General features: G+C 44.6%; 2 protein-coding genes across 6 annotated transcripts in view; both read right to left on the bottom strand.

Annotated features, from left to right (window-relative positions):
- LOC131307530 (F-box/LRR-repeat protein 25-like) overlaps nt 1-13465 on the bottom strand; it is a 36809-nt gene extending 23344 nt beyond the window's left edge. For 3 of the 4 annotated variants that reach the window (XM_058334077.1, XM_058334078.1, XM_058334080.1), the window contains exons 1-3: nt 12450-13456; nt 10720-10887; nt 10603-10634 (exon numbers count right to left, since the gene is read on the bottom strand). In XM_058334077.1, coding sequence (XP_058190060.1) covers nt 10720-10887; nt 12450-13343 — 1062 coding nt within the window. In that variant the 5' untranslated portion in view covers nt 13344-13456 and the 3' untranslated portion in view covers nt 10603-10634. Of the gene's footprint in view, nt 1-10060; nt 10113-10602; nt 10635-10719; nt 10888-12449 lie in introns of all 4 variants that reach the window. The other variant, XR_009194159.1, reaches the window with a different exon arrangement.
- A 1869-nt stretch (nt 13466-15334) lies between these two features.
- Nucleotides 15335-18436, bottom strand: LOC131307527 (uncharacterized). Of its 2 annotated transcripts, XM_058334070.1 has the most exons (3): nt 17472-18436; nt 16601-16810; nt 15335-15720 (listed from the first exon to the last, which is right to left on the bottom strand). In XM_058334070.1, exons 1-3 carry the CDS (start codon nt 18078-18080, stop codon nt 15703-15705), a joined length of 837 nt encoding a protein of 278 aa, XP_058190053.1. In that variant the 5' UTR covers nt 18081-18436; the 3' UTR covers nt 15335-15702. The 2 variants fall into 2 exon arrangements, with proteins under 2 accessions (XP_058190053.1, XP_058190052.1); XM_058334069.1 differs by having other exon boundaries at nt 15335-16810; nt 17472-18430.
- Nucleotides 18437-20249: the final 1813 nt, after the last annotated feature.

Here is a 20249-nt window from a genome sequence, read left to right as displayed (position 1 = left end):
AACATCTGAAGTTCTTCGACGAGGGAGGAGGTAACATCCGAGGTTAATCCCGAGTCTTACACCTCCGGAAGAAAAAAAATAAATTTAAGAGGGAAGCACGGCCCTCCGAAAGATCTTATAAGACTTAAAGCTCAACCTCCACCCCTCTTTACTTGTTTTTTTTTTATAACATCCCTTCCCCTTTTTCTTTGCTTTCGGTGAAGGGGGAGAAAGAGAGATAGACCGAGAGGGGGAGAGAGGGAGAGAAACCGAGAGGGGGGGAGAGGGACCCAAGCCGAGGGAGGGAGAGAAACCGAGACGGGGAGGAGGGGGGGTTCGGGCCGAGAGGGAGAGAGTGGGAAAGAGGTGCGGCCGAAGGAGAGGGAGAGGGTTTCGTGGGTGGGGGCTTCGGCAGGTGGGGAGTCAGCAGGAGGGTGTTTCGACGGGAGGGGTGTCGGCGGGAGGGTGTTTCGGCGGGAGAGTTTGAAGAGGTTGGGGATTTCGGTTGGGGTGTGCTGGAAAGGTGGAAATTAAACGGAGGCACCAAAATCAATTTGTGTGGTGGAGTTCTTGCTTTTCAGGAGAAAACTTGGTGAGGGGATTACGCGAGGTTGATTTTGCGGAGGTGCGAGCAACTCGGATATTGTGACTTTGCCAAAAGCTTCTTGGAGGTAATATTTATTTCGTTTGAAAGTTGTATTTTATTTTGCCAAGGGAGCAAGCGGATTGCCACGGCGCTTCCTTCTTGATGATGCATCTTTGTTATTGGCCAAGGGTGCATCCCTTTTGCACGCGGCTCCCTTCCCTCGCAAAGTTGAATCTTGATTGTCTAGTTTGGTAATTGGCTGATAGGTACCGGGGTTCAGATATATTATTGTTGAAAGGTATTGACGGCGCGGCCCAAGCTTCTCGTCACTAGCCGTGCCGGTGCCGTGGTGGAGTCACGGCAGGAACGTGCTTCTTCCGCGGCTCTCAAATCCCATAAATCTCTTAAAACGGAGAAAGACAAGCCACCTCCTCCTTTGCCCGGTCCGGAATTCTGGTTTCGGGCGCCTTATCTTGGCGGCAGTGATAAGTTGTGGCGTTTAGTAGAGGCGGATGCAGAGATTGGGAAGGTGGTTGACAATCCGTTGTTAGGGTACAAAGATGTTTCGGTGGAGGAAGGCTGTTTTATTTCTCCCAAGTCAGTGTTGAGGTTCCAAGTTGAGCGTGGTGAGTTTCCACACTGCTTGTCTGCTTACAGGAATTATGTTGTTCCTCCTACCGCGTTTGCAACTTGGGCGGATGATATTTTAGGGAATGCCGATTTTGTGGAGTTGTTATGAAAAGCCGATGTCCATCGTGCCGTGGTGAATAGTTTGCGGTTGGGGATTTTGCGAGAGCGGAAGTGGATGGATGTTGTAGTGTCCCGATGGAGCACAGATTCTCATACTCTTCCGGTAGCTTGGGGTGAAATAGGACCCACTTTGGAAGATGTGTGTTGCCTGCTGAGGCTGCCCATGTTAGGAAAAGTTGACCGTCCTCCGGGAGACTTTCTCCTTCACAACAAGGTGTGGTCGATGCACTGCGGAAATCCGTTCGCCAGGCGATGGTCACAATGGAGTGAAGAATACCTTTACTGAATGGGCACGACATTGGTACAAGGATTTGGGTGCGTCGAAGGCCGGGGAGGAAGCTCATGTAGTAACTGATGGGCCGGGATTGAAAGAACCGGCACACTTGGCGGCGTTCTTAGCCTATTGGCTAACTTGGTACATTTTTCCTGGTCCTCCGAAGGATGGTGTTGATATGACATTGTTTGATCTTGCGGCGATCCTTGCTTCCGGGGAATCCGTACCCTTGGCCCCGTTGTTTTTGGGGACTTTGTTTAAAAGATTGGACATGTTTCACGATGCGGCGCGACGTTCTAGTGGGAGGTATGACTTGCCGATTTATGTGGCCACCAACTTTCTTCATATGTTCTTGTTTGAACGGTTTCCTAAAGTTGCGCCTGAATCGAATGACTTTGGTGCGGATAGTAGTGGAGGGAAGGGGGAACCGTGCCGAGATGTATGTCAGTCGGCGCGATGGTCAGGGAGTGGCGTCCGGGATGTGCGGGGTAATATTGCCGATGTTATTGATATTGAGGAAGAATTTGTTGCTCGACCGTATGTGACCACGCCAAAGGGGGTATTTCCTTTTTGACGTGTATTTGGAGGATGTGGTGGCATTTGCAAACAAAGACGATGCGTCCACAGCGGAGCTTTTTAGGATGAGTTGTATGATAAGGGGGGAGTTACCATATTTTGTGAATGGGAGGTATGGTTCTGTGACTTTCGATCCGATGAGGGTTGCACTCCAATTCGGGCTTGATCAGGGGGTGCCAAAACCATTTCTGCCACCGGGGGCTACGGGGGAGGTGTGGAAAAGGTTCCTAAAGTCGACCTTCCTGGCGGAGCTTAGATCCATGAATACAATCACGTTGCCTGGGGCAAAAAGAATGGGAGGATGTACTAGACTCTATAGGAAATATTGGAGGGACAATGTGGTACGCTTCCTGGAGTATGTGAAAGGTGTTCCTGCGTCTTTGGAAGTGGAGGATGTAATGAGCCAGGACGGTGAATTGTGTTTTCCGAATGTGAAGGATCCGGCCCTTGCATTGTTTGGGGCCCGCTCGCCGTATGTTAAGGAGGAGGTATTGGGGAGGGTGAGAGAGCATCTCAGAAGTATATATGGTACTTTGGAGAAGGATGTGGGAAGTAGTGTATCTCTGAGTGACCAAGATGGAGAGGGGCGGTCAGAGGGAGTACGATTGAGTGGCAAGCATACTTCAAAAAGGCCTGCAACAGGTGATGTGAAGGTGGCCAAGCCCAGCAAACGAAAGAACGCTAGGGTCGCCTTCTCACGTCCTTAATTTTTTTTGTTCTTGCTAGATTTTTGGTGTAACAATGCTTTTGTTGCTCTTTTTTTAGGTTTCAAAGGGAAATGAGGAGAGCTCTTAAGCGGTTCAGCCCGGTGTTGTGGAGGAGGTGGTAAGAACACCACGAGTGGAGGTCCTGGAGATGGAGACCGGAGGAGGGTCGGAAGTGCCTTCCAATTCTTTATAGGCGATAGATACTTTAGATCAACATGCGGCGGCGCGCGGAGGTATGGACGATAGCTGGGGAGATGAGGGGGTGTCTTCCGGGAGAGTGCCTCAATCCGATGTTGTGGAAGAGGTGGTAAAAACACCATGAGTGGGGGTCTCGGAAACGGCGGCCGGAGGAGGTTTGGACGTGCCATTGGATTCTTTGGAGGCGATAGGTACTTTCGATCAAAATGTGGCGGCGCACGGGGTTATGAATGACATTTGGGGGGGGGGGGGGGTTTCCAAGGGAGTGGCGCATCCGTGGACGGGTAAGTCACTCCACCATATGCGTTCGTCAGGTGTGGTGCCGAGTGAGGAGGAAGAAATGGAGGAGGAAGAAGGGAGTGAGGATAATAACCATGACGATGACCAAGAGGATGAGGAGTAGGGTGAGGAGGAGGCCAATGATGACCGGGAGGGCCAGGCGGGGTTTAACCATATGGAGGGAGGCAATGGCGGCAAGTCACTTGTGCAGAATTCATCGAGCTTGCAGGATGAGACAAATGAGGGAGGGCTGCGCAGTAGTCGTCGTTGGTGGAAAGAGGGTAACTTTATGATAGCGCGCTATCCCGATGGGAGTGTCATCGTGACTTTGGAGACGAAGGAGAAGATGACGTTGCAGCCTAATGTGTTGTTTGCCGAGGCTCGAGAGGAGCATCGACCTTTATTGTCCGACATCTTTTTTCAGTGGCCCAGTACCTTTGTTCAGCTTGGCAACATGAGTACCTTTTCTAGGAGGTTGGCGTTAATTTCCTTGGCATCGTTTGTGGAATTACTTGAGGATGTCAGTTTGCCCAAAGCTACGCCTGAGGAGTTTACATCTGTTTATGGTGGTTTGGCTGCGTTGGGAAGTTATCAATTGGAGGTTGACTGGCTCCGTAAGAGGATAGATCAGATGGCTTTACTCCTTGAGCTCCCGGCTTGGCGGGATCGGTTGGAGAAGGTAAGTAAAGAATTGGAGGAGGTTGAAGCGACGGCAGCGCAGTCGAGGAAAAGGAAGAAAAAAACTTGAGAGAGAAGTAGCCGAGCGCGAGAGTGCCAGCTCCGGAGGTTTTGATATGTCTAGTCACACCGGTTAAGGGCTGCGGCGATGAAGAAGGATGGGGAGCCCAGTGGTTCACTTTTGTTTTCTTGATGCTCGTTTCCTTTGTAATGTCTTGAACTATCATGTTTTGTGAGCATTATCAATGGTAGTAATGATCTTCATATGTAGTAAACTTTTGGTAGCAAAAGAAAAGTTTGGAGGGAGAATCCTTTGGTAGTTTGCCTTACTTTTTTGTGCTTCCCCTTCCTATTCTGTAATAGACCTTTGGTAATGAATGCATGGAATATCCTTGTCTTGCAATCTTTTGTTTGTATATGCTGTTTTGCTTTTCGCCAAACTGCGTAAGAGAATTTTTTTTTTTGTTCCTTTCTGCGGAATTGAAGCATGTAAAAGGGCATTGTTGTGAGGCTGGGGTGTATCTTCCAGATTTATCCAGGAGGAATGTGTCTTGCCCATCTTGCCCTCTCTTTTTTTATATTTGGCGGAATGAGAGCATCGAGAGCGGGTGGGAGGAGGAATATTATATGATCGCGGGCGATATCTCAATTGGCAATTAAAATAAAGTGATGCTTGGTATCATTATGATTTCAATGGCGATTCATGGATGGAGATGATCCTGTGGTGCTTCGGCTGTCAACCAATGCTAAGCGTATTGGTTGGCCAAGCCCAAGATGGTGGATGGGATGGTCGACAAACCCCCGATTAGGCTAGGCTTGTGACTCCCATGGCGTGGTGAGTGAGAATATTGGTAGACAATATCTCGATGGGCGATCGAGTAAGGCGATAGGTGGCGGTATATTTTCCATGGCGATTCATGTATGGAGTCCGGCGGTGCTTTGGCAGTCAACCCATGCTAGGCAGGTTGGCCACACGCCGGAAGGGAGGATCAACAAGCCCCCGATTAGGCTAGACTTGCGATTCCCACGGCGCGGTGGCTGAGAATATTGGTAGACAATATCTCAATGGGCGATCAAGTAAGGCGATACATGACGTTATATTTTCCATGGCGATTCTTGTATGGAGTCCGGCGGTGCTTTGGCAGTCAACCCATGCTAGGCAGGTTGGCCAAGCGCCGGAAGGGAGGATCAACAAGCCCCCGATTAGGCTAGACTTGCGATTCCCACAGCGCGGTGACTGAGAATATTGGTAGACAATATCTCAATGGGCGATCAAGTGAGACGATACGTGGCGTTATATTTTCCATGGCGATTCATGTATGGAGTCCGGCGGTGCTTTGGCAGTCAATCCATGCTAGGTATGTTGGCCAAGTGCCGAAAGGGATGATCAACAAGCCCCCGATTAGGCTAGGCTTGCGATTCCCACAACGTGATGGCTGAGAATATTGGTAGACAATATCTCAATGGGCGATCGAGTGAGGCAATACGTGGCGTTATATTTTTCATGGCGATTCATGTATGGAGTCCGACGGTGCTTTGGCAGTCAACCCATGCTAGGCAGGTTGGCCAAGCGCCGAAAGGGATGATCAACAAGCCCCCGATTAGGCTAGGCTTGCGATTCCCACAGCGTGGTGGCTGAGAATATTGTTAGACAATATCTCTATGGGCGATCAAATGAGGCGATGCTCGGCGTTATTATATTTTCAATGGCGATTCGTAGATGGAGACAATCCTGCGGTGCTTTGGCAGTCAAACCAATGCTAAGCATGTTGGTTGGCCAAGCCCAAGACGGGTTGGTCAACAAGCCCCTGATTAGGTTAGGCTTGCGACACTCCCATGGAGCAAGGGCCAAGAGTATTGGTGGACAATATCTCTATAGGCGATCAAAAGCGTGGCAAGCTCGTGCTAGGGGGCCAAGTCTCTGGAAGCTAGGAAGCTAGGCGATTGTGATTCTCTTTCTTTCTATTATGTAGAAAATTTGAGGCATGGAGGATTGCAATGATAATTTGGTACTTTGATAAAGCTTCTAACAAGGAGGTACAGTACATAGAGCTCACAAATTTGGTCACCAATCTCTATGAGTTGGGAAGGGATTTTGAAGGACACCTTTAGTTGCCTGGGAGCTCCATGGCCTCTTCTGTCACAAACTTTTCAAATAAATTCCAGAGGCCCCAACAGTCTTTCGTAGGGTGGCAGACCATCCTATGATACATGCAATAGTTCGGATGTTCCATATCTCTCCGGGTAGGCTCCTTCCTGACTTCTAGAAGTACTACCTTTCCGTCTTGCACCTAAGCATCCAGGAATGCTTGGGCCTCCGCCGCTGTTACCGGCAAAGGTAGAGGCTCATTGTACTTCGGGCGTTTCGTTGGATACCCCTGGCCTCGATTAGGTGGTGGACCTGAGGTTGCGTAAGCCGTTTGTCTGGAACCCGGATGCCTTCCGCGAGGGGAATGTTGGTAGCGAGGTGGAGGAAGTGGGGGTTCCACTGTTTCATTCAAGCTCCGGGCCGCCTCATACAATGCGGAGAAATCTGGGAAATGGTGAGTAACCAAATGGGGCTTGAAGGTCGGCTGCATTCGGTCCACACAAATCTTGGCCAGGCGATCTTTCGATATCGGTTCTTGAACATCCACCGATAGTTCGTGGAAGCGGCGGACATAAGCATTCAAGTCCTCGGAGGGCCTTTGAGTCACCTTCATCAGTTGCAGGGTTGTGAGGCGATCCTCCACGTAAAGGAACTTGGAGTAGAACTTTTTTACCATGTCCTCCCAAGAGAGGACCGAGCCAGGAGCGAGATTGGCATACCATGAGTACGCCTTGTCCGTCAAGGATTTGGAGAACTCTCGTAGCCTCAAGTTACGATCACCGCTGTGGACGCCGAGGCTGTCCACAAAACGGATGACGTGCTCTTTGGTGTTTCCCTTCCTTCCGTCGAAACGGATGAACTTCAGGACCATGTATCCCTCTGGATATGGCATGCTTGCGACCGCTATGGGATACGGAGGGCAAAGGTCCGCATCGGGGGCGAAGGCGAGGGGTTTCTTTTCGGATTGGATGAGTGCTCGCTCGCACTTGCTCGAGCGTGAAGGGGGTTGTGTTTGCCATGTTCTGGACTACGGCGGCTGAACCCACGCCCGTGGAGGGGGGCTTCTGGGAGCTAATCTCTGGCGGAGGAGTAAGCGTCTCTTTGGATTGGAGGTTTTGTGCTCCCTCGCCGATTTGGTTGTCGCGAGTTTCGGTTTAAGAGCCAGTAGGATGAGTTCCCTCCGTCTCAGCCTGAGGCGGAGGAGGCGTGGTGTTTTTCTTCTGCAAGGCGAGTACGGTCTCCATCTAGAGGTTTTGGTTTTGTTGCATTGTGGCGAGGGTTTCGGCCACCGAACGTAACTGTTCAATGATAGCGGTTTGTGTAATGGGTTGTATTTCTTCTATGACGGGGTCGAAGGTAGCCTCCAAGCCCTCAATACCGCTCAGTCCGGGAGCTCCTGTTGGTTTCTTTGGAGGCATCGTAGCAAGCACCAATCTTCCCCAGCAGAGTATAATGTGAGAGGTAGGAGTGGGAAGAGTACCTGAGGTCGCCCTCCGGGTATATGGCGGTCGCTACAATGGTGCTCAGGAACCACCGGAGGTGGAGGAGGAGAGAGCTCGGGGCGGACTTAGAGAGAGGGAGGGATGGCAGTGGAGAGTAGGTGTGTGTTAATTGCTGTCTTGAATGCTTGTCTTTTATATGAGCCTTGGAGATGAGGGAGAGCCAGGTGTAAGGCTCCTCCCCATTGGTGGACAGCGTGGAGGTTGACCTCCTTTCCTCTTTTAGTTCCAAGTCAGGCATCGGAGCCCGTAACCGAGGAGCCGGCAGAGGCTATTTTGGTGATACGTGGAGACCCGTATCATCTGCCGAGTCAGGTGAGGTACGATACAGGCTCTGAGGTGCCAGGCGGTAGGTATGATACTTCTTCCGAGATGTCAGATGGCGGTCAATGCCCTCTCTCTCTCTCTAGGACCGGTCAAGTTAGAGCTCACCGGAGGCAAGCTCGTCCTCCTTGACAAACTCCTTGCTCTAGCCTCCAAACCACATTCCTCCTTAGGTCCCGAGCGAGGTACCTAGGCCCTGCTCCCGGCCTAGGATGGTGCATAGAGTCGCCTTTAAGTATTCGTGGAGTCTTTAAAATGTTAAGTAGGAGGTGAGGTGCCCGGAGGTGACCTCACTCCTCCACGGGTGGAGAGTTCTTGGAGGAGGCCTTGCTCCTCGGGGGGTGGAGTTCGTGGAGGAAGCTTGCTTCAGCGGAGGCAAGGTTCGTGGAGGAGGCCTTGCTCCCCCCGGAGGTGAACATTGTGGAGGAAGCCCGTTCCCTCTAATGGTGGATATTGTGGAGGAGGCATGCTCCTGAAAGTGAACCTTGGGGAGGAGGCATGCTCCTCCTGGAGGTGAACCTTGTGGAGAAGGCATGCTCCTCCTGGGGTTGAACCTTGTGGAGGAGGGATGCTCCTCCTGGAGGTGAACTTTGTGAAGGAGGCATGCTCCTCCTGGAGGTAAATCTTGTGGAGGAGAGATGCTCCTCCTGGAGGTGAACTTTGTGGAGGAGGCATGCCCCTCCTGAGGGTGAACTTTGTGGAGGAGGGATGCTCCTCCTGGAGGTGAACTTTGTGGAGGAGGGATGCCCATCCTAGGGGTGAACTTTGTGGATAAGGCCTTGCTCCTCCAAGGGATGGTCACCGGCGGGGTTCTTGGAGAAGGTGCATCCGGTTGCGAGATATATCGTATACCCACACATGCGATTCTAGTCTCAGCGGTTAGGATACTGGAGAAGAAGAAGAGGGATTCCTTTGGCAAGCATAGTTTCATAAGTTCAATGTATTCATGGGGATTGCAATACAATGTGCAACCTATTGCGGTGAGATGGCTAGGGTGAAGAGAATAAGCATCTAAAACAAAGTCCTCTATCTCAATTATCAACCCAAACAAAAATCCTTCTGGGAAATGGCTTTGGGGGCTGATTATCCCTCAAGTATGGAGCTTCGTGGAGTACCCAATATCTAGAAGAGCGATTGGCCACTCGGAAACCCAGCACAGAAGCTAGATCAATAGCATTATAGACGTCAAATCGAAAATGTCCAACACTATCCGGAAACGTATCCGACATTTACACCAAAAGTGACCTATTTACTAGCGTTGCCTCTGTAGGCATGACGAGGAGCCGCTAATCATGTTCTCATCTATTGCAAGGTGGCCTCAAATATTTACCCCCAAATTTTTTTTGTGGGGTTTGGTGTTAGCTTACTTTGGGTTTTGAGTTTTCTTGTGAGACGGTCCAGCTGATTGTTCAGCCCTTTCCCCTCCTGCGAGGGGGTTGGGGAAGCTGATAAGGAAGGCATACCTGTGAGCCCCTTATGTATCGACCAGCTGCCCTAGACAAAACAAAACTTCATATAGTTGAGGAGCTCGTTTGTATGCTCAAGAGCTCCTTTTTGTCCATTTGCTATTGGAACTAGTAAGGATAAGTGTCACATTCCTTGAATCATAAGTATTATGGATTTTCCAAATTTGTTGTTTAGGGTTTCCTCCCCATGAATTTATTATAAGGTTATTTATAAAGCTTGTTTGGTATTGTGGGACGTCCTGTTAACAACATTGTGCTTAGGATGATCCCTTTATTATCCTTCTTTTACTCTGCCATACTAATCAATTCAAAAATAAAAAATAAAAAATTCAAGTGTTTAGGCATGTATACTGCAACACATAGTTTAGCTGGTAGAAATCTTCTATAGTGCACCGCATAGATTACTTGTATCATAACGCTTAATTTCACATATAAGATAACAGAACAAAGTTTTCCAACTTTTTGGGTCCCATCATAACCCCAGAGAAGCACTGAGAGACAAAAGACAACAACATGATACATTTCTAGTTTTTTAAATAAGTATCAGAAAGACAGAAACAAGCAAGACAAGAGCAAATTATTGAAATTTAGAAAACCAAATCTTCAAGCACATATCAACTGACAACACAAATGAGTAACAGTTCTTTGAACTTACCATTTTTCACTGTCACTGCCATATCCATTTACCTAAGCACGTATCCATTTACCTAAACAAGGAAAAAGGAAGCAAAGATCAGATGAAAAAAAGTCTTTACCGAACAAATCTCCCTACTTTTCTTTACCGAAAAAAAAAGTCTTCCTACTTTCATGCAATTCTAGTCTCAGTGGGTAGGATACTGGAGAAGTTGGGGAGTCCTTTGGCAAGCATACTTTCATAAGTTCAACGGTAATCATGGGGGTTGCGATACAATGGGCAACCTATTGGGGTGAGAGGGCTAGTCAAGAGACTAAGCATCTTAAACAAAGGTCCTCTAGCTCAAATATTAAACTAAACAAAAATCCTTCTGGGAAATGGCTTTGGAGACTTTCCAGAGAGAGAGCCAGAAGGCAACATGAAACATTCGGAGTTTTTGAATTAAGTGTCAGAACAAGCAATAGAAGAGCAGATTGAAAATTAGAAAAGCCAAAACTTCAAGCAAAAGATCAACAAACATCACATTATCACAAATGAGTAAGTAACAATTCTTCGCACTTTACCATTTTTCTGTGTCACTACCATCTCCATTTACCTAAGCACAAAAAAATGAAGCAAAGATCAGATCATTCTTAGCCTTAAATTATAAGCAAGGTATGGAAATGGGGATGGATTATTACCTAAGGGAACTCCACGACCAAGGTGTCACACGAGGAACCTTTAGTCAAGTACGTAATCACATTTAACGGCAGATGTAAAGACTGTGAAGGTGTTGTCAACTTTAGGTGCTTCAACTTACGAAATGGAGAAGGACGGTTGTTAAGAGAATCGGGATCCATTGCGAGAACCTTATCACATCATAAACAACCAAACAAAACAGATAATTGATTTGGATTTTGGTCTAAAAAAACTAAGGCGCTATAAAAACAGATTTAGGTGCTAGAGAAGATACAGAGTTTTTGATGTTGCATTTACATATCAAATACTATGGTGTTGTACATGATAGTGGAGTGGTATAGGTGTAGAAAGAGTACGTCAGACTAAAGGGATTCAGTACCATCGTTTTAGTCCAGAAATATCTGTTTTGCGCTGATGCCATATTATATATGGTAAAGCTAGATGGACCATTTAATTCATGCAAATGAACTAACATGGAGTAACGGTACAAAAGAAGTCTGGGTACTTTAGAAATTTTCTGAGGCTAACATGTCACTTAAATAGCTATTCACTATCCTAATTCCCGAAGGTAGGCCAACCACTCCTAAGTCTTTATGCCGGTTTTACTAATTGACAGTACTAGGTAACTGGATTTGGAAAAGCAAGTGACCTTTTGATTACAATCCAAGCCACGACAGTCATATTAACATTGAGCTGAACCAAGGACAGCAAGCAAGATAGTTTAACTAAGCTGGCATAGTGTAGCTCTTTAAGGTTGTAATGTAGGCTTAGTCTGCTTGCCATGACGTGACAGTTATACGTATTTGCTAACTACTGCAGATGGAGATGACATTGTGGGCCACATGGAAAACGAATGTTGTACCCACAAGATTAAAGGATGTAACTTCAGCTCATGGTGTAGTCTGGTTACAGGAACATGGATTCTAGGCGAAGCTTTTGTCGCAGCTTAGAGAGACCAAGTTCTAAAGCAATTAAGTTCTGATGATGATTGTGGTTTCCTCTGATCAAGGATGGTGATACTTGAAGCTAATCGATGAGGAGACAAAAATGATAATGCTTGCAATCTTCTTTGTACTTGTGGCACATAGGTGAATATACACGGACCACAGGTGTATTCTACTGTTTTCAGTTGTGAAAAGTCAAAAGTACCATCCAAAATTGGTCGCACGACTCGCATGTGTTGGTTTTTCATGCTAACGAAAGATAAAAAATAAAAAAAGGGAGGGGCGGGGCGGGGGGGGGGGGTGGGGGGGTTGTAAGTGAATAACTCAAAGGGAACACGAGTCGAAGCTGCTGATAAATATAAAAAAAAAAACACGAGTCAAAGATGTAAATGTAATTGCTTTGAAAGTATCATTATCTCCAAGACCACCAAGATCTTCAAAACACCAGATAGGATCATCATCGAACACTTAGCACCGAACTCTCCTCATAGCTAACTCCTCATATAACCAACTCCATCAGAATCAACAAGTATGAGCCAAGCACTTTCCAGTTTCCAGTCCCTCCTTCACCTCCCTCTGCTAGCGTCACCGTGTTGACATTTCCAGCATCAAAGCTGATTTCCACCAATACTATTCACACCCAAAAAAGGGTACCAGAATCCTAAAAGGCCAAAAGATATGCTAGCTCAAATGTATTTTCATGACGTGGTTGCGAATGTAATCCATCTAAGTTACGTAACATCAACCTAAGAAAGGGTAAAACAAACATCACCAAAACTACATATTACCTCAAGGGTTTTCGCTGACAATGTGACATAATTTGCTTCTCGAAGCTGTTCTAGCATGTTGATCACATTGAGTGGCATCCTTCGCTTGATACCTGCATCCAGCGGATGCCATTCATCATTAAAGCAGGGAACCAGGTCCACGTGTACATTCTGAAGACAGTGAAGGCTCGCCCCGGAAAAGACCGGCGAAGCTTCTCCTTCCAACTTGAAGGACGTCAGTCTAGGTGCCGAAACCACAATCTCAGATTCGTTACAGCTTTCGTCTTTATAGGCCAATTCCAGGTTCCTAAGATTAGGAGCCGTGATGTTCAAACTTTTCAGCATCAAGTCATCCAAAATAAACGTCTCCAAGTTGGGACAGTTCCCGACAGTCTCGGTGATGAAATTCGCACAACCGTAAGAACAACAACTGAAATGCAGAGTCTTCAGCGCCGGCAGCCCCAGCGGCTTGTCCGGTGGGGTACTGAAGTCGTTGCACACCAGCGCAAGGCTCGTGAGCGATTCAAACGTGTGGAATTCCAAGGGCTTCGGATACGGGGCCCAGAGCATTAACTCCCTAACATTGTGTTGAAACGCGTAGAAGATGCAGTTTTTGACAAGGCCTGGATCGAGGTAATAGCTAGACCACAAGTAGAACCGGGAGACGGTCGTCGAGGTGTCTCTGAGGGACAAGACCCGGTTCACGAAACGCGCGAATCGGCGCATTTTGGTGCCGTTGTCGGCGCCGGGAAACTCGTCGTAATCGAAGTGGAGGTTGGGGAGGGAGACCCAGACGTACCTCCATCTCCTGGACAAGGCGCAGGTCTGGACGGCGGCTTTGGTGTCGACGGAGGAGAGGATTTGGTGGAGGATGGAGTCGGGTAATGTGCTGATTATGTCTTCTTCTTCCTCCATGGTTTCTTCAAGCTCACCCTCCCTAGGACTGGAGTGGTCTCTCACCTGACCTAATTCCTGGGGACCCCTACCCCTAAACTCGTGAACTCCAGAGGAAAAAAAAAAGAAAGAGATTTGTTCAATAAATTAACGGAAAATGATTTTCGGAATCTTTTTTATCATTTCATTTTTTGAGGGAAGGCAAGAGGATAAATTCACCTACCAAATTCATCTAGGCAATTGCTGACTAGAGAGAGGTAGAGTGAACCCTTTAAACACACACACACAAACCCAAACTCCCGATGTGAGAGCTAGCACATCTGACGCAGGCCCAAGAGCCTCGCCGCGAAACGCAGCACAACGACAGCGGGCCCAAGAAGCCTACACCAGAGGTCAGATCCCTCCACAACGGGGGCGGGCACGACTTAGTTTTTTAACATTTCACATACTCCTTGCTTTTTCAGTGTCTTTATTCATACAAAAATGATACTCACACAACAATCCAAACACAATAACTTACACAACCTCTCACATGCATGTGGGCTCCACACACACTACTATGTGTAAGCCCCACATATATGTGAGAGGTTGTGTAAGTTGTTGTATTTGGATTGTTGTGTGAGTAGCATCTTTGTTATTCATAACCAACTTTGCGTTTTTATTTTTATTTTTTTAGTGAATGCATGTGAATTTTAAATAAAAGAGGGTCACAAAATTGATCAGTCTTTCACTGCCTATTTGCAGGTAGGAAAGGAGCTTAACCAACTCTTGTGGGCCTATTGCCATACGCAAATTGTGTTTAAAGTATCTTCAACAGAAATTAGTAACAAAAGTTGGCCTGAAAGATGTATTTTATCCTTTACGGAGTAATAAAAGAACAAAATTTCAAAGATTCAATCCGTCCACGTATAAAATAGAACAAATCGTAAAATTGCTATGGACTGTCGTAGGTCGGTTCTTTGTGAAAAATCTTATTCTTAACTAGTGTTATAAAGCTCTCATCTAGTGATTTTTGACATTTGGAAGTTTAATTTTTAAATTTTTTGACTTGCTACAGTATTATTTTATTACTATCTGTTAACGATATTATGCCATTGGTCTATAATTATCGTGATACAACTATTTATATTGATACCGATAGATCAAAAGCAACAGAAACTACGAGGGTTCATAGCGATTAGCCAAATTCGCCAAGGTGTGGCAATTTAGCACTATTTGGGCAAGGAATTGGGCCAACCAGATGAGTTGCATTTTTACTAATTTCTGTCAAAGCTCTACCAATAACGAGAAATTTAACCAACCAATTACGCCTGCTTTCGATAACAGAGGAGGCTCTTTCGGACGACAACTCTCGATCCTGCCCGAGGAGAGGATCCTGGCTTTAACTGCAAAAACAGGCAAGAGAGAAAGCTCCCAGCAAGGCTCATTTTCGATCCTAAAGAAACAGGACAGCAAAGAGAGGTTTGGACAAGATAGATAGCATATAACTCAGAAAAACACAGGAGCATGTAGATGCTTCTGATCCTTACTCGAAAGCACATAACTCAAAAGCAAATTCCCCATAAATTCAGCAATGTTTACCAAGGAAGAGCAGTCCTTGGCCCATTGAAATGCACGCAGAATTCAGCGATGTTTGCATGACAACGATAGAAAAAACGAGAGAAAATGAAGAACCCAACAACTGATTATCTAACTTGGCCAAGAATTGAATTCCTACTTCAGCGAAGATCATTTATGGCAAGAATGAAATACTGAGAGATGTGGTGGCGGGAATGACAGTCCACTTGCAAACAGTTGTTTCGGGCTGCAGCTTTTGCCCTCGATGAGTCTCATAGAGACAGATATGAGAAGTTGATTTTAGCATCTGACGGGAATTTGTTCCCTCTCTACGAAGAATAGAGCACGACAAAGTTCAATTTCTGCTCCCGGGAGCTTTATCTTCATGCAGGGTTGGCCAAGTAATTTATACAAATATAAGTTCGACAAAATAGATCTTGAGTGCTACCATAAAATTTAGCAAAATGGACACAGATCCCATCCCATAAATCAACTGACCCACCATCAAGTACATAGCTACTTCTTTCGATAAGTTCATATATAAAACTGCAAAAAGAGACAGCAATCGTATGCTACCTGCTAAGAACATAATTCAAAAGCAAATCCCCCATAATTCAACAAGATAATATGTTACCCACTTAGCTATCAAAACAACCATTTCTAAGATTGTTGAAGTTCCAACCTCATGCTTAAAACCAATATCCAAGAACGAATCACCTAAATACCCAACCGTCTGTCACAACAGCAGGGTTTCTTCCAAGATTATTTCCCGCAACTTCTGTATCTGCTTGCCAAAATAGGGTTCTTGAAGGATTTACTATTATCAACCATATGGATCATCCTACACAAGCAATGATATAGAGGCATGAATCTTTCCAGAATGGAATCGCTTCGAATTCATTGAACATGAGAGCAATAGTTGGAACTAATGTAACATGAGAGCAAGACAAAGATACTCAAGAACAATACTCACATAAACTTGATAAGACTTTGATAAAGTTCAAAAGCTAATATACAATAAAAGATAGTTATACCTTTACATTTACCAGAAAAAGAGAGAGATAATTATACCTTATTACAATGTAAGAACCCATTGTATATGAAAAATAAGTGTTTTCTATACCAAAAAAAAGTTTCTACGATGAAAAATTCCGAGTCTCCCAAGTGGAGTCTATCACATCGAGGCTTTTGAGTGTCTTGGTTAAGGGCAGAGAAGAAGAGTACTTATCTGATTCAGGCAAAACATGATCCACATACGTTTTTTCTTCTATTCAAGCTCTAATCTGGTATAACTTTTGCTCAATAAGCAATCGTAGGATACGTACTGAAACAGGGTAAACAATTGTATCGTAGGATGCGCCATCGTATCCTAGGATATCTATACAAAAACGATACGGGGTGGAAAGCGTATAGTTTTGAAAGAAGAAGATATGAATCGTATAGAACATGCATCCTGTATCGTAGGATTTTAAAAACCATGATGAAGATAAAGTTGGAGCAAAAACTGCTAAATAGGTATCAAAATAAATAGATATGAAGATAAATACGTGTCCAAAACTTTGATCTAAAATACTCACATCTACAGTTTAATAGGGGAAATGATAATGACATGAATCACTCATATGTACTAAATTCAATCAAATTGGATCAAGCATGAACATAAGTAGGGAGGAAGTCGATTACTATCTCAGGGATCACAACAAAGGCTGATTAATAACTACCTCAGGGGTCACAACCAAGGTGCCACCAGATAAGGAACCCTGAGTCGGGTAGCTTATAACGTCTAGTGGCAGAGTAACACTAGAACATTGCCAATCCCAATAAAAATCACGATAACGATAACATCCCATTGGCTGTGTCAACTTTAGCTGCTTCAACTGATGAAATGGAGAAGGATGACTCTTGAGCAAGTCGGGATCCTTTGCAAGAACCTTGCCACATAAGAGAAATAAACTAAATAGAGCAATTTGGAATCAACAACAAAGACAACGTAAAGAGAGAAGAATTAAACTATAACAGGCTAACAGCTAGTAGTTAGTTCTTTGGAGAGTGCACATGACTAATGAGAAACTAGATGGCTATACTTGATGCAGCAGGTCACTTAAGAGATTCAAAATGCAAAATCTTTTGGCAAGCAGACGAAAAATTTACTTCTCACTCCCCTTTTGTCATTTTTTCCCCTCAAAATGTCAAAAGAATATCCACTACCCAGACCCTAACCAAACCCATCAGCAAGGGTGCTCTTCTTTTCCATAGGAGTTGAACCTACAAGCTACATAACCATTGTACAAAACGCGCCCGTTGCTTCCCTTTCATCCTCTTACGTCTTTCTTTGAGTAATAACTTTTCTCCTATCATTTCTCTCTCACTTTCCGTCCCTTCATATTCCTTTCCACAAGTTCTAATTACAGATTACTTCTTGCATCTTGTGGTTGGGATCGGGCAAAGTAAGATAGCTAAAACAATGCCCGAAATAAACTACGGGATTGAAGCAAATCATAGCAAGTTTACATGCCCTAAAAGCAACACTAAAATCATGAAAAACCAACCTCAATAATGGATTGATCAATATGTGCAGAGATAACCAATTACCTGCAGGGTCTTCGAGGACAATGTAACGTATTTTGCTTCTCCAAGCCGTCTGAGCATGTTCATCACGTCGAGTGGGAACCTATCTTCATTACCCCATGCTCCTTCTGGGCCCAAGTCGATATACACATCGGTCAGACAAGGAAGGTACACCGTAGAAAATACAGGCGAAACATAATCTCCTCTCAACTTGAATGAAGTTAGTCTCGGCGCTGAAATTGCGACCACCGATTCGTCACATAACTCCCAACGTAATCCGTACGTTTCGTAGAATATGTCCAGCCTCCTAAGCTTCGGAGCGGTGATGTTAAGATTATCAGTTCCTATACCGTCCAAAATCAGCGTTTCCAAACTGGGACAATGATCAACAGTTCCACTGATGAAATTGGCAGAATCCCAAAACTTTTGAATGTGTAGTGTTTTCAGCGTCGGCAAGCGCAGCATTGGCAAGTGCAACGCGTCGTCCGGAGAGAAAATGCCTGAACATTTAAGTTTCAGTACTTGTAGTGATCCACAGTTTATAAGGCAGCTAGGGAATTCGAATCCCTCCCCACCCTTGGTGACCCACAGATAGAGTCGTTGAACGTTGTGCGAACTGCGCAACACAAGCATTTCTCGATAATAATGCTCCGATCAACTTTATCACAAGGGCATACGAGGGTCAAGGCGCAGAGATCTGAGCTGTCTCTCCGGGACAAGACCCCATCGACGAAAAGTGTGAAACGTCGGAGTTTCGTGTCGAAAGGTAAGCCACGATCTTCCTCCCGTCGGGTGAAGAAATCTTCATGATCCAACTCGAGGTTAAGTAGAGAAGTCCAAACATACCTCCATCGTTTCGCCAGCACGAAGGTCTGAACTGCGGTTTGGACGTCGACGTCGGAGAGGATTTTGTGAAGGATCGCGTCGGGCAATGCACTGATCCTGTCTCCACCCTCCATTGTAATTCAGTGTCAAGATACAAGTACAGCAAGTGTTGTACAGCCGCGCACAGTCCGTTTTAAAGAAAGAAAACTCACTCTGTACATTAGGTATTACTGGGGTCCGATCCCCAATCTTCGGAAATTTTTTCTCCGAGTGTCTTTGTGCCGAGGGTTTTTTCAACCGTTAAATTGTGTGATTTTTTTTTTTCATGTTTCAAATTCAAAGGCCAGAAACCCCTCAACAAAGAGGGCATAGAAATTTTTGGCATAGAGGATCTTCCGTCGTTATTACACCATGCATTCCAGATTGATTATCGTTCTTTCTTTTTTTTAATGTCCCAAAATATTTGTTCATTTGAAAAGTCAAATTAAAAAAGTTTTTAATTTTTCAAAATTGTCCCTAAAATAGTCATCATTGTGTTAAAAAGATACTACTAGAATACAAGGACAATGTAGTAAAATTCTGCCTCACAATTTGAATTTGGTGCATTGCTTGTCCTCTTAATATTTAGTGTCTCCGAAAGGGACAAGCAATTTAGGAATAAGGGAGTAATACTATATACTTGGCGATACATGTGCTATGCACGGAAAGTAAGGGAGAAGGTTTGTTTGAATCCAACGGTCGAAAAAGTTCTCGGCACGGAGCTGGCTGGCTTTCTTTCTTTCTTTCTTTTTTTTGAACAGCAAAATTTTTTATATTAATCTTTCAAGGTTCACTACTACAAAATAGCATAAAAATCACGGTCTAAAAACTAAGAAGATCTCATTTTTTATAAAAGCGTAATAATATATTATGGACTATAGTTTTAATCTTAGTCGTACAAAAAAATTGAGATGAAAAGATTTTTTAGTCTCAGTAATTTAAAAAGTGAGATTGTAACTTAAATAATAGATCTTGGTTTTTTAAAAACTAAGATTGTATATGAAAGAATATATCTCATTTCGAAAATATCGAGATAAAAAGAATCTTTAATTTCAGTCATCTAGAAACTGAGATCGTAAGTTAAAGAATACATCTCGTTTTTTTATTTGGACTAACACAAAAACTCTTACATAGAAAAAGTTGAAAAAATGAATGTCATGATCGACTTTCAAAATTCCATCTTCCATTCTCATTCGTCTCACTTTCAACCGTGCTACAAAAAATATTTCATCGCCAAATCGGGCACTTTTGGCGGTAAAAATGTATTTCGTTGCCAATTGGGCACCTTTAGTAACAATTTATGAAGGTTGCATTTTGTCACCAAATCTATTCCAAGCATAACTCTTTTCTCATAACTCCGATTGAGATAATTCAAATTGAGTTTGAACAATAACACAAATGGTTAGTCCGATCGGCTTAATTTGTGGGCGGGCTTGGGTAGTGAGTTGGTGGGTTGGGCCGGCCCGATGATGACCCTTATTCCTATTATATGCATTAGAAGTACCTCTCTCTTGTATAGAGATAAGCCTAACGCCACACTCTCTCACCACGTTCTCTCTCTCTTTGTCCGCTCTCTTTTATTTAAAAAAAATTTAAAATCTCAAAATTTTTGGATTATAGGTTTGGAAGCTTAGAAAGCACAAACACATTTATATAGATAGAAAAAAAGAAAGAAAGTTGATGTTAGTTTTTTTTCTCTCTCTTTCATTCATCAAACGGGCACAACACGAGTAATGAATAAAATAAGAAATAGAAAGTTGATTAAAATTTATATATGCAAGAGCTCCTAAAACAATAAAGACTTTTATTTAATTGCAATTACTACTATCTACCTAATAAAAGAGAATGGTGTGGGCCTCCACACAAGTTAATCCAAGGGTTGTGATTGATTTTATCCAATGGTTGAGAGGCATTCTTCCAACTCTATTGAAGTTCCAT

The sequence above is a fragment of the Rhododendron vialii genome, chromosome 11a (assembly GCF_030253575.1).
Source record: "Rhododendron vialii isolate Sample 1 chromosome 11a, ASM3025357v1".
Taxonomy (NCBI): Eukaryota; Viridiplantae; Streptophyta; class Magnoliopsida; order Ericales; family Ericaceae; genus Rhododendron; species Rhododendron vialii.
The sequence above is the reverse complement of the archived record's forward strand: the minus strand, read 5'-3'. Positions and strand labels throughout refer to the sequence as shown.